This window comes from Moschus berezovskii, chromosome 17 (genome assembly GCF_049115385.1).
Source record: "Moschus berezovskii isolate FMDL1 chromosome 17, NW_MosBer_1.0, whole genome shotgun sequence".
Lineage (NCBI taxonomy): Eukaryota > Metazoa > Chordata > Mammalia > Artiodactyla > Moschidae > Moschus > Moschus berezovskii.
Genome location: NC_142476.1, coordinates 18620174 through 18634137, shown reverse-complemented (window position 1 = coordinate 18634137; position 13964 = coordinate 18620174). Strand labels below are relative to the sequence as shown.

Sequence of the window (13964 nt, the reverse complement as noted above, 5' to 3'; positions counted from 1 at the left end):
CCTAGGACCCATCTTTTAGGACCCAGCTTTTCCCACTATTGGCTTAATAAGGTAGTTTCTTCATGATTGTTTTCTTACTTGGTTACTTTTCTGCAGCAAAATACTTGCTGCCTTTTGCAACCACAAACTTGCTCTCAGAAGAGTTAGAGAAAGAAAATGAAAACACGAGTATGCTTCTCCCAGGCTAATCACAAAGAGCGGAGCGGAGGTGGGCGGATGGAGACCGCCGGGGCTGGGCTGCCCGCCCTCCCCTTGAGGCCCAGCATGCTAAGTCGCCTTGGTCGTGTCCAGCTCTCTGTGACCCCGTGGGCTGTAGCCCGCCAGGCCTCTCTATCCGTGGGATTCTCCAGGCAAGAATGCTGGAGTGGGTTGCCATGTCCTCCTCCAGGGGATCTTCCCACCTAGGGATTGAACCTGCATCTCTTATGTCTCTGGCACTGGCAGATGCATTCTTTACCACTAGCGCCACCTGGGAAGCCCACGGCCCAGTGCAGGAAGTAGCGAGAGCACCTGTTGAAAAGAGACAGGTTCTTAACGTCCCCTTCTAGTAAGGATACCTACAGAGGCCTGTATTTATTCTTCCCAGGGGCTGTTTTCTCCTGGAGGTGTGGCCCCTTCCAGGTAGTCTGGTGAATCTATATGTGGATTAAGGTCTGGGCAGAAAGTGGGTATGACTGCCTGCTATTTCTATGGGCTGAACTGTGTTTCCCCTCTAATCTATATGTTGAAGTCCTAACCCCCTGTCCTTTAAAATGTAACTAACTCGGAGACAGAGACTTTAAAAAGCTGGTGAAGGTAAAATGGGTTTTATCAGGGTGGGCCCTAATCTACTATGATTTACGTCTGTACATGAAGAGATTAGGACATAGGCGTAGACAGGCCATATGAAGTCAAAGAGAGAAAAAACAGTCACCCACAAGCCAAACAGAGAGGCCTCAGAAGAAACCAGTGCTGCAAACACCTTGATTTTGGATGTTTAGCTTCCAGACTAGAAAATAAATGTCTGGGTTTTTTTGCTGGTTTTTTTTTTGGCTGTGGTGGGTCTTCATTGCAGTGTGCAGGCTCTCTACTTGTGGCACATGGACTCAGCAGTGGCATCACATAGGTTTAGTTGCCCCATGGCATGTGGAATCTTAGTACCCTGACCAGGGATGGAACCTGCTTCCCTTGCAGAAGGCACATCCCTAACCACTGTCGGTCAGCTCTGCCTGTCGGCCTTCATCCCTGCCTCTAACACACACACGGTGTGGACGCCTCATTTTGTCATGTTTGGAAGGCTGCTCCTTTGGCCCCTGTGTATCTGCTCCCCTTCTCTTCCCTCTCGCCAAGCCCACCCGAGGATCTGCCACTCTCAGACTGGCATGTCCAGTAGTTACTTGGGGTGACAGGGTCAGCTTTCCTCTGAGGAATATTCAAGGAGCTTTACTTGGGGGTGGGTGGTGGTTTGGAAAATGCAATGAGGAGTAAGACAGTGGTTGTCCTCAGCCTCATAGAGAGCCCGTGATTGATTGTGAATTGTGATGATTTCACTGAGATGATCATTTGAGAGATGAGCACAAGTTCAACAGCGGTGACCGGGCATTCTGTGCAAAGGAAACAGGATGGCCAAAGACCTCAGCCTTTGACCTTGCTTTATTTTCTTCCAGGGTTTAGCACCACCTGAGATTATACTTCTATCTAGCTTCTAGTTGTTTATTTTCTGTCTCCCTCACGCACTCTAATCCCCTGAATGTAGGAAGCAGGTCTATCCTATGTGCTCCAAAGAATTCCTGGCACATGGTGGGTGCACGGTGCATATGTGTACCATGGATGAATCAACAAAAGGGAGGGAAGAGGACTTTGATGAGATCTACAAGTACTTATGTCATTTCATCTGCATAATTCCACTCCCAAAGAAAGACGGCATTATCTCCATATTACAAACAAGGAAACAGAGGTGAGACAATGGCAAGCAACTTGCCAAAGGTTACACACCCAGTAAAAGGTAAACCTGGGACTGAAGCCTAAGCTAGCAGGTTCCAAAGTCTGGACTATACCGGGAGGAGGCTAACAGAGGCCTGAACTAAGTAAAACTGTGGGAAGGGAGTTGCATTCACGCCTAAGAGGTGCTGTGCTGACAGAGTGGCACAGACATGGCCACAGGCTGGAAGAGAGAATCCTCTGCAGTTTCATCTCCGTCTGAGCCGCTGGCCCTGGCCTTCTCAATCGCATGGGGATGACAGAGAAAACCCGTGGCATCGGCCACTAGGAGCTGGTTCACTTCGGAAGACTTAGATACCTACCTTCTCAATGAATGTCCCCCACAATACGGGGACAGATACCAGCTTTACAGTTTTGTGAGATGATGCGGGTAAAGCACCCAGGCCAGTACTTGGCCCATAGGAGGTGCTCAGTAAACATTAATTCTCTTTTCCCCATGGCCTCCTGCCGTCTTTTCATCTGGGACATATGGCTCCTGAGAGGGGGCCCGAGAGGGAGGAAGCATACAGAGGACATCTGCTCTGGGGCGGGTAGGGAAGCGGACAGTCTCAAGAAGGAAGGGAGGGACAAGCCAGGCCTGGAAGAGGTAGGTAGATAAGAGACTAGGAAAATACCCCGCAGTTTTCTCTCCAAGGAAAACTCTGACCCTCTAGAAGGAAGATTCCGACAAGCCACCAGAATCCTAAATCTTGTGCTCAGTCCTCCAGAGCCTGCTGCAGGAGAAGCAGGGGACCATGTGACTTGGGACTCATATATACAGATTTGGTTGTATTTCCAAAGGAAGTTATTCACCAAGTTATTATAATTTAGGGTTTGTGTTTAAAACGTTAATTTTTAACAGTTATTTGTGAGTTTAATTATGCATTGCACCTGGCAGTGATTTTCCATTTCTTAAAACATAATGTGCACTGCTCTATAAAACCTAGTTCCTGACATAAATAAGCTATTTGTGGGATCATTTTTAAAAGGTGTTAACTCATAAGCAATTAAATTATAGCACAAGATTTTGTAAAATTGTTTTTGAATTTCCATATTTCCTCTGTGTTGGAAATGTTTTTCTGTTAAAAAAAAAAGAGGCCTGGGTTTTTCGGTCTCACAGGACAGCAGACTCTCAGAGGCCGTCAGAGGGAAGGCCAGGAGCCTGTTACTGAGCTTGCTTACAGCGCCACCTGGTGTTTGTAACTCATTAAACTCTAACGCCTCCTCTTCCTTAAGCCCTGAAATTTGCTGAGTAAAATCCCCACGACGACTTTTTGAAGCATCCCTCTCTCAAAATTTCTTTTTCGTTTACTCAAAAAGAGTAAGGGTTGTAAACAAGATGACAGCTGATGCACAACGGCTTTTGTTTCCTTCCGCTGCTGCTGCTGCTAAGTCACTTCAGTCGTGTCCGACTCTGTGCGGCCCCATAGACGGCCGCCCGCCAGGCTCCCCCGTCCCTGGGATTCTCCAGGCAAGAACACTGGAGTGGGTTGCCATTGCCTTCTCCAATGCACAAAAGTGAAAAGTGAAAGTGAAGTCGCTCAGTCGCATCGGACTCTTAGTGGCCCCATGGACTGCAGCCCACCTAGCTTCGTATAAATGTGGGAGGTGAGGTGTGTTTATAATACAAGTTAAGACTGACTGGGCAGTGACCATGTGCCAGGGAGTCTTCCAAGTGTGCTGCGTGGATTCAGTAACTTCACTATTGTGACGATTCTAGAGACAGGTATTCAGTTCAGTTCAGTCGCTCAGTCGTGTCTGACTCTCCGCGACCCCATGAATCACAGCACGCCAGGCCTCCCTGTCCATCACCAACTCCCGGAGTACACCCAAACTCATGTCCACAGAGTCGGTGATGCCATCCAGCCATCTCATTCTCCGTCGTCCCCTTCTCCTCCCGCCCCCAACCTTCCCCAGCATCAGAGTCTTTTCCAGTGAGTCAACTCGCCGCATGAGGTGGCCAGAGTGTTGCAGTTTCAGCTTTAGCATCAGTCCCTCCAATGAACATCCAGGATTGATCTCCTTTAGAATGGACTGGTTGGATCTCCTTGCAGTATAAGGGACTCTCAAGAGTCTTCTCCAACACCACAGTTCAAAAGCATCGATTCTTCGGAGATCAGCTTTCTTCACAGTCCAACTCTCACATCCATACGTGACCACGGGAAAAACCATTGCCTTGACTAGATGGACCTTGGTTGGCAAAGTAATATCTCTGCTTTTTAATATACTATCAAGGCTGGTCATAACTTTCCTTCCAAGGAGTAAGCGTCTTTTAATTTCATGGCTGCAATCAGCATCTGCAGTGATTTTGGAGCCCAAAAAAATAAAGTCTGACACTGTTTCCACTGTTTTTCCATCTATTTTCCATGAAGTGATGGGACCAGATGCCATGATCTTTGTTTTCTGAATGTTGAGCTTCAAGCCAACCTTTTCACTCTCCTCTTTCACTTTCATCAAGAGGCTTTTGAGTTCCTCTTCACTTTCTGCCATAAGGGTAGTGTCATCTGCATATCTGAGGTTATTGATATTTCTCCCAGCAATCTTGATTCCAGCTTGTGCTTCTTCCAGCCCAGCGTTCCTCATGATGTACTCTGCATATAAGTTAAATAAGCAGGGTGACAATATACAACCTTGACGTACACCTTTTCCTATTTGGAACCAGTCTGTTGTTCCATGTCCAGTTCTAACTGTTGCTTCCTGACCTGCATACAGATTTCTCAAGAGGCAGGTCAGGTGGTCTGGGATTCCCATCTCTTTCAGAATGTTCCACAGTTTATTGTGATCCACACAGTCAAAGGCTTTGGCATAGTCAATGAAGCAGAAATAGATGTTTTTCTGGAACTCTCTTGCTTTCTCCATGATCCAGCGGATGTTGGCAATTTGATCTCTGGTGCCTCTGCCTTTTCTAAAACCTGCTTGAACATCTGGGAGTTCACGGTTTACATACTGCTGAAGTCTGGCTTGGAGAATTTTGAGCATGACTTTACTAGCATGTGAGATGAGTGCAATTGTGTGGTAGTTTGAGCATTCTTTGGCATTGCCTTTCTTTGGGATTGGAATGAAGACTGACCTCTTCCAGTCCTGTGGCCACTGCTGAGTTTTCCAAATCTGCTGGCATATTGAGTGCAGCACTTTCACAGCATCATCTTTCAAGACTTGAAATAGCTCAACTGGAATTCCATCACCTCCACTAGCTTTGTTCGTAGTGATGCTCTCTAAGGCCCACTTGACTTCACATTCCAAGATGTCTGGCTCTAGGTCAGGTATTAACATGCCCATTTTACAGATGCAGCAACTGAGACACCAGAGTGTTTAAGGAATTTGCCCAAAATCACACAACTAGAAATTAGCAAAGATTTCAGGCCAGGCAGCCTCGTTCCACTGCCCGTGATTTTAACCACTGCTTTACCGCTTTTCCATGCAATTGCATGTTTCAAGAAAAGGTATCTTCTTAATTTTTCTTTGGCCTGATATTAAAAATTTAAATTCTCTGGTAAAGTTTGATGGACCAAGGATAAACAGAGCAACAAACAAGGTAAAAAACAATGCCTTCAATAACCCTCTGCTATATGAGATATTAAGCTTCTCAGAAGCATGGATTGCCCTTTAGAACATCAGACAATCCAGAAGGATGGTATACAGAACAGCTTCATTAGTGTTTGTTTATAACACCTCCCTGCACCCCAGTCAGGAAAGCATTATATTCTCCTCAGTCTTTTTAAGAGTTCAACAAATTCAAATCTCTCCTTTAAAAGGGTGATAATAACAATAACGATAGCCACAGTCTATTGAGTACTTTTTATTGGTTTTTGTTTTAGAGAAGCAATAATCTCGTGAAAAATAATGTGGGTTTCAAGGAATCGTACTATCTGGGCTGAAATCTTAGCTGTTATTGACTGCACAAGTTCCTTCACATATCAAGGCCTTAATTTCCCCTATAGAATAGGGAAAACGATGGTGCCTACTTCAGAAGGGTGTGTAAGGATGAACTGATTTAATACATGTAGAGTTCAGAAGAGTTTCCAGCATGTAGTAAGTTCTTCCGAAAACGTTACCTTGTCGTGCAATGTGCCAGGTGCCATGCTAGACAGGCAGGTGACAAAACCACCTTTTAATGCAAGGGTCTCTCTATGTAAACTGTTGGCTGTTAAAATTATTAATGCAGAAAGGAATCTGAGAGGAAACATACCAAGGTGGTAATCACTGCCAGCCACCAAGTAGGTGCACTTTCATTGTTTTCCACTGTTTGACTCGTCTGCTAAATAAGCGTGGGTTGTTTTCTAAAAAGAAGACCAAAATTGAAGATTAACAGAAAAATAAAAAGTTCATTGAAGGAACTAAGGATAATTGACCAGGAAAAAGAAGTCTCATAGAGGACACAGTGTATGTCTTCAAACTGTCATTTCACTTCAAACTGAAAAGTCTTCCAATTGCTGAGTTAATGAGTGGAAGAGAAAGGCCTGCACTTCAGAGCGAGGACTGGTGGATGGGAGTCTCAGTCGCTAGGGAGCAAAGGGGATTGAAAAGCCACAGAGAGCAGCTCATCCTTGAAACATTCACCCAAGGCTGGAGAACGCCTCTAAGAGACAAGGAACAGGCAACTCACGGGTCAAGTGGCAGACTGGATCATAAGACCTCTCTATTCCTAATTTTGCCCTGAAATACACCTGAAGAAATGAAAAAGCAGGTGATCACCAACTTGCAGAGAACTGAAGTCTGTTTTCTTGCCAGGTATTTTAGTCCTACCGTGTTTCCCTAAGCCCTATGAGAAGACACGTGTTCTCCCTCATTCTTAAGGACGCAGTTGGATTGCAGAAGATGGAAGCGATGGCCCCAAACCCAGCGACACCTTAGCGCCCATATCCCACTGTCACCAAGTGCCAGACACCAGCCCTGAAGCACAGTCCCTGTGCTGGTGACTGCAGAGACAAGATGAAGGGAAGAACAGGCAGGGTCTTTGGACCCCGGGACTCGTGATCCCATTTCTGTCCTTTGTAGCAGTTAGGAGTTGTGGACGATACAACCTGGCCTCGGCGGCTGAAATAAACGGGGGATCAGGTTTTCACAGCAGAGGGTGCAGGGAGAAGGACACGCAGAGCTGCGACGGCAGCTTCAGGATGAGACCAGGGAACCAGGCTCCTGCTGCCTTTCGGCGCCACCATCTTCTGGGCACACAGGATGGGCACAGGACATCTGTCCTGGGGAGCTTCGACCATCACTTCTGTGTTCCAGGCAGGAAACAGGGAAGCACAAGAGGCCAAAGAAGTGTTCCCCTCAAAGTGCTCTCCTAAGAATCTGCTCCAAAGTTGAGGGCTCACTTCTCTGGCCACACCTTACCGCCACGGGGAGCGGGCACTCTGTCACCCAGTAACACCCAGGGTCCCGTTACTAGGGAAGTAGGAGGCGAGTACAAACAGCAGCAGCCTCTGCCACCGTCTCTCGCGTCCCTCTGTCAGGATGGCAGGGCTTGTCCCCCACTTTACAAAGATGGGACAGCTGAGTGACGGCCAGGAGGACCTGTGCAGAGCCACAGCGGGGCGGTGGTGGTGATGGTGCTGGCACCCAGCTTGGGGCCGCTTTTGGAAAATGATGAACACAGAAGGCAGAGACTCATGAACATCTGTGAGCCCACAGCAGGTGTGAGCCCGGGGCCATCTCCCAGCGGGGAGTCCAACTGGCAGAGAGGGGCTGCAGAGGGCAGCGAGGACAGGGCCCGCAGGACTCCACGCTCCGTGTCATCCCCTGGTTGGCGAGAGCTAGACGGCTCTGGCCCTGGCTCAGCTGGGAGAACAGATGGGCAGGGATTCGGCACAGCTTCCAGAGCAGTCAAGCGGCAAACCTGCCTTTGCTCCCTGTGTCAGCTGAGGCTACAGTTCCCACTGGGTCCCAGCCAGCAGCAGAGGCTCAAGCCTGAAGGCCCTGACAGCTTGGCCAGGGCCGTGCCATTCCCCGCCCACCGTGGAGGCCAGGACGAGGACCAGCGAGTGTAGGGGCTCCTCCGGCAGTGAGGGGGACGCACCCGGGCGGGGAGGCTCACCAGGGTCACATTTCTCTGTGCAGGACGAGCAAACCTTATGGCAATCCCATCTCGGCCCTAACTCCTTCAGGGCCTGGGACTCCAACCACTGAGATGGCAGCCCGTTTGTGTGGTAGAGGCCTGGTGTCGCACAGGAAAGATGGCCAAGAGGCCAGAGGTGTACAGGGGAATCCAGGAATTAGCCTGAAAAGCCAGCAGTGCGCATCTAAAGAAAGGCGGGTCCTCAGGGAAAGAAGGAAAACCATGAGGGGATAGGAACACACGTCCAGCTTCAGGAAAAAAAAAAAAGACATAAAATGTATTGCATAGAATTTTATTGCAGCTTTGAGCGTATTGTGTAAGAGGAAGAGACACAAGTTTAGAAAGACATGAACTTCCTGCTGTCAGCTGGACATGATGGATGCACGTGGAAGAAATGACTAGGGAGGAAAGGAAGTGAGGGGGGACTTTCACCTTCCAAAGACTACATCAATTTTGGATTATCTGTGTTATCTACTCCTGGTTCACCGGCTCTGACATTAAAAGCAGACTGAAACTTGTTCAGAATTCTGTTTAGCTGGAAAAGCTTTTTTACGTGAGACTGAAGTTTGTTTAGATCTCTATTTGGTTAGAAAAGTCAAGAAGGCTTTTTTGAATAGTATGAAGATGACGACCAGAATGCCTTTGAAGAGAGAAGCTGGGGAAGAGATGGGAAGGAGAGGGCGGGCCAGTGGCGGGCCCCACCCGAGAGGCGGCTCCCTGCAAGGAGCGGGCTGTGCATTTCCACCACACTCTTCCTCTGGGAAGCTGGGCACCCCGCAGCCACCTGCAGACTGCACAGTGAGGCTCTTTGGATGATTATAAAGAACTCCCAACCCTGTTCCCTTACCTCCGGCCTTCCTTCATCTTGAGATCCTGGACTCATCAAAGCTACGCCCTGCGGCCTGAAGGTCTGCTTGCACGGCCGAGCTGGGCAGCAGGCGGCCAAGCGGGCTCCCACCCCGCCCACCTCCCCCTCCGTCCTCAGCAGCCCCGACGAGGGCACCATCCGGGCGGAGGCTCCACGAGCCCCCCTCGGCCCTCTGGGGTGTGAGGACTCAGCAGGGACGCGCACCCACCCCGCCGGGGCCATCTGCACTCAATTACAAGCCCTTTGGAAGCCGGCAGAGGGCTGTTTAGCTGCCGCTGGTTCTCTATGATTAGCTAGCTCTTGTCTTTTGAATACGGCATACGGTGCAGCCAGCTGTAGAGAGCATTCGTGAGTCAAAGCTCTTCTCCCCTCAAAAAGAAAAGTGCTAAGCTAGTTTTATTACCACAGGAAGAAGGAAAAAAAAAAAGTTTAAAACTCTTACTTTCGGGTTAAGTTCCTTTTCCTCCCTTAAAATTCTCCCTCTTCCCAGGATTGGGACCATTCCATGTTCTATCAGCACTATACAGGCGCTCGTTTGCTCAAGGTAAGCCTTGTGAAGAAATAGCAAGATCGTGTATAATTCCAGCTCAGGCATTTTTATCCATAGTTCAGTAGACTCTCTCCTCTGCCTTATTTATTATGGGGGACCTGATGTGAAGGTGTCCTTGTAATGAAACCACTCCAGATTCCGCCCTCTGCAATCAACTGAGGAGCCAGGGCCACTGCTGAGGCTTACTTACCTTCTTTCACAGGTGCTGAGCCAAGAACAGAAGCAATACGGCTTTGCTCACACTTGACACTCTCGGGCTATAAGCCAGCATTAAAACCAGTAGGAAAGCTTAATAAAATGTGTATTCCTGGGGCTACATCACAGACTTGAAATCTGCGCTCACATGTGAGTGGAGATCCGAAGAAGATGGAGATTTGGGAGTCTCGTGACTCGTGATAATGAAAGCCACGGATCGGCTACAATTCACAGGGAAAAGAATGTGGAAATAGAAGACGAGGGTAATCAGAGTCTCTTCTTCCTCGTTTCTCTGAACCAGGCTTATAATTCTTTTCTCATAATACACGGGCTGTCTGGTAAACAGCAGCACGAATAAGCCAATAACCACAGGGCGCTCTATGGATAAAACGGCTCTTTGTAGATAAATGTGCACGGTAACCGATTCACTCTGCTGTACACCTGAAACTAACAAAACACTGTGAATCAATCTTGTGGCTCAGCTGGTAAAGAATCCGCCTGCAATGCGGGAGACCTGGGTTGGATGCCTGGTTTGGGAAGATCTCCTGGAGAAGGGAAAGGTTACCCACTCCAGTATTCTGGCCTGGAGAATTCCATGGACTGTATAGTCCATGGGGTCGCAAGGAGTTGGACACGACTGAGTGACTTTCACTTTTAAATCAACTATAAGCCAATAAAAATTTAAAATATATGTCTTTAAAAGAAAAGTTCTCTGTGGTATGAGTTTGGCTGGCTTGGGACTATAAATTTACAAAACTTTAGGAACCCATCTATATACGGAATGAATAGCTGTACTCTCCATATTGGGGAAAGAGAGACATAAAAATGCCTATATAAATATTTAGCAGTATGAGTACCCCAAAAGTAATTTTACTTTTTTTTTAAATAAGCAATTTCACGCATGTCCACTGGAGAAGGAAATGGCAACCCACTCCAGTGTTCTTGCCTGGAGAATCCCAGGGACGGGGGAGCCCGGTGGGCTGCCGTCTATGGGGTCGCACAGAGTCGGACACGACTGAAGTGACTTAGCAGCAGCAGCCGCATGTCCAAGAGGAACAAAATCTGTTCCAATTATGGACTGTTCCATTGAGGATAATGGGAGCGACAAGTCTCACTATCTGAGAAGAAAATTACAAATATGGGAAGGGAGAAAACACAAGGAACCCTGTGCGGTCAGTCTGAAATGGAGGTACGGGATAAATTTGTGGTTCTCAATACGGACACAGAAATAAATGCAGATGTCATGGGCGCACAGGGATGTGCACACAAGTACACACATGCAAATATTCCCAGACCCTGATCGCTAAGATGACCTGGGACCAGGGGCTCCACAACAGCACTGAGCACACTCAGCCCTCAAACCTTAGTTTTAAAACAGTGTTCCACTAAGGAAAGGAGGGGTAGAGCGTCTGCCTACGCTGCAGGAAACCCAGGTTTGATCCCTGGGTCGGGCAGATCCCCTGGAGAAGGAAATGGCAACCCACTCCAGTACTCTTGCCTGGAAAATCCCATGGATGGAGCCTGGTAGGCCCCAGTCCATGGGGTCACAAAGAGTTGGATACGACTGAGCAACTTTACTTCAAGGAAAGTAGGGCCAGAGTAATGAAAAGTACAAGACAAACCTGGACTGTCCTACCACGTCAGAAAATAAAGAAAAATGCCAAGTATAAGGGAGACATGTCAAGAAGACTTGTCAAGCATGAAGGGGCTCCTGCTGGCCATACATGAGATGATTTAAGCATCTAAAGGAATAACCGTAATTATCAATTATAATTCACTGGACACAAATATGATTCCATACTCGTAATATAAATTTACGTGGGGTGAGTGATCCTACAGTGAAAAAGGCTGGCAAGCACCACCTTAAACAAGTGGTTGGTTAGTGTTACAGTGATGAGACAAGCGGAAATCACAGGCCACACAGCGTGCGCGATCTTAGTTCCCTAAACAGGGGCCGAACCTGGGCCACGCCAGTGAAAGCGCCGAGCCCTAACCACTAGGCGAATTCCCTAAACTGTTTCTAAAAGTGCAAGTGACTACGGCAATGATGAAGACAAGTGGTGAGGATGAATCTGTAGCATCAAGAGGGTCACAAAATCATTTCTGAAATAGAGTAGGAATCGTTATTTTATATAAAGTGATTTTTAGGTGCATGTTTTAACAAAAACACTTATTATTATGAGTTAAAGAAAGATCAGTGGATGAATATACTCTTCTAGGTTGAATTAAAATAGAATATGGAAGGTTTAAAAAAGTTTGGCTGGGGAAAAGTAACAGTTTTGCAAAACCTGTGCAATCCAAAAGATGGTGCTCAACAGCAAGAAGGTTCCTCACTGCCAGTTCTCACAAGCATAGAAACGTACGCCTCAGTGTAAGAAGGTGTCAAACAGAAACAGGCAAATCTGACAGACTTTACCAAGCAGGATAAATCCGAGGTAAAATCACAATACAGCCATTTACAGCTTACAAAAAGATTCACAGGTCGGGGATACCTTCTATCGGCTTCTCAGCCCCCACGAGCTCCTCCTGACCTCCCAAAGATAGGCTGTACCAAAATCTGGCCTACGCTGAACTTTTCAGGGATATATGATCTGAAAAGGAAGAAGTGTCTGAGAAGACGCTGCCTGGTGCCCCTTCCTGCTAGCAGCCCTTCTTTATAGAATCGATCAGAATTAGTCCAAGCGGTGCAGAATCAAGCATCATGTGTCATGCCAACACTGTTTCCAGTCCAGCCACTTCTCATCTTTCTCCGGTAATGAAGAGGTGGACGTTCTTCTTGGACTGCAGCATCTGGGCAGCCCGCTCCACCCCGACCACGGCGGCCAAGCGCTGGGCGTCGTACTTGGAGTAGAGGACGGTGCAGGTCCAGGCGGCTTCCTCGCCCCTGCTGGTGGCTCGCAGCATGTTACAGACTTCACTGTAGAAGTGCGGGTATGTTGGCAGTTCATAGAAAATCAGGTTCCTGATGCCTTTTATTGTGTATCTGCCGGAAGGAGAAAGAGAGGCTATGTCTACAAGAGAAATTTATGGAGAAGCCACCTCGGAATTTTACAGGGACACAGTCACTCATACCGTTTCATGCTCAAGGAGGAAGAACGATAGCAGACAGACCAACGGTTACTCTAATTTGAGCTGGAAGGGCTCATTTTTTGTGACGACGTGTTTGAATTCCTCATGTTTGGTTTATGACAATGACAAGATGAGTTTGCCTTTCCTGAGCTCGCTCTGAGCAGAGTGAGGAAGACGAAGGTTAAAAATCGGTCATCAAAAGTCTAAAGAGCAGACAGCTTCCACTTTAACACTGTCCTTATGATCAGGGAAAACAACGCTCTGTAACGGAGGTGAGGTCAGATCCAGTACATAAAATAAACTGCAAATGCTCTCCCGTTAAGTCTTTTCTTATCACTCTGACAACACGTTAACTCCATGGCAGATGTCCCAAGTTCGTCCATTTATAACACTCTGCCCAAGGACCCATCAGGCATTCTGGGAAGGCAATTAGTTTCAAGAGCTTCCTCACTCTTTCCCTGCCCCACAGGGCTGCACTGTGGCGGCGGGAAGGCACACCCTAAGGACTCCCCTTGTGGTTAGGTCAAGGCCAGTCATTCCCTCCTAACAAAAGATTTCACAGGCCGACAAGGTTCTGATTTTTCCGACTCTCTCAGAGACAGCTGATGTTAGACTTCCTTGGGAATTTTATTTTATTCATGGAGGATAGTTTTCCTTGTTTTTTTATCCCATGGTTCAGCCTTATCTCTCTGGAGACCCTCCTCTTCCAGAATATAACTGCAGTTCATTACTTGGTTCATTTTTCCACATCCCCTTTCTATAAAAGAATTCTACAGGCTAACGAATAAAGCTGACAAGACACAGTTCTTTCTCAGCAGTTATCAAAACAAAAACACACAAACACGGAGTTTCACTTCTGCTTAGTATGTAGAAAATTCAAGAGAATACTGCTTCCATGCTAACGAGAAAAAGACAATCCACAACAGCACTCCTCTTCTTGAGCCTAGACAGCCGATGTCACGAGGCAACCAGGTCTGATTCACTGGTGCCCTGGTGTGTGTCTACCTGGTTCTCAGTGGGGGAGGGCAAGGTGCTGATTTGAAGCACTTGCCAATTTCTGTGGTGTAAACCCTTCATTTCAAGCGACCGATGTCATGCTCCTGAACTTGGAAAGGGGAAGAGGCGTGCAACCAGATCTCAAGAGCAGGAATGAGCCAGCTTCAGGCCATCACTGACTGAATTCCAGAGTGACAAGCTCGTCTGAAGAAAGACAGGACACTTCACCTTAGGCAGAGCGTGATGGGAAAGGGGGCAGCTGCCATGAA

The 13964-nt window shown here is 47.6% G+C and overlaps 1 protein-coding gene across 2 annotated transcripts in view; it reads right to left on the bottom strand.

Annotated features, from left to right (window-relative positions):
* The window catches only part of UTP25 (UTP25 small subunit processome component), a 104833-nt gene that overhangs the window by 64031 nt on the left and 26838 nt on the right, over positions 1–13964 (bottom strand). Inside the window, exon 12 of one of the 2 annotated variants that reach the window (XM_055419011.2) lies at positions 5693–12613. The exons of the other annotated variant lie outside the window; for it this stretch is intronic. Within the exon in view, the coding sequence (XP_055274986.1) occupies positions 12370–12613 (244 nt within the window). The 3' untranslated portion in view covers positions 5693–12369. Of the gene's footprint in view, positions 1–5692; positions 12614–13964 lie in introns of those variants that run through there. 2 annotated transcript variants of the gene reach the window in all.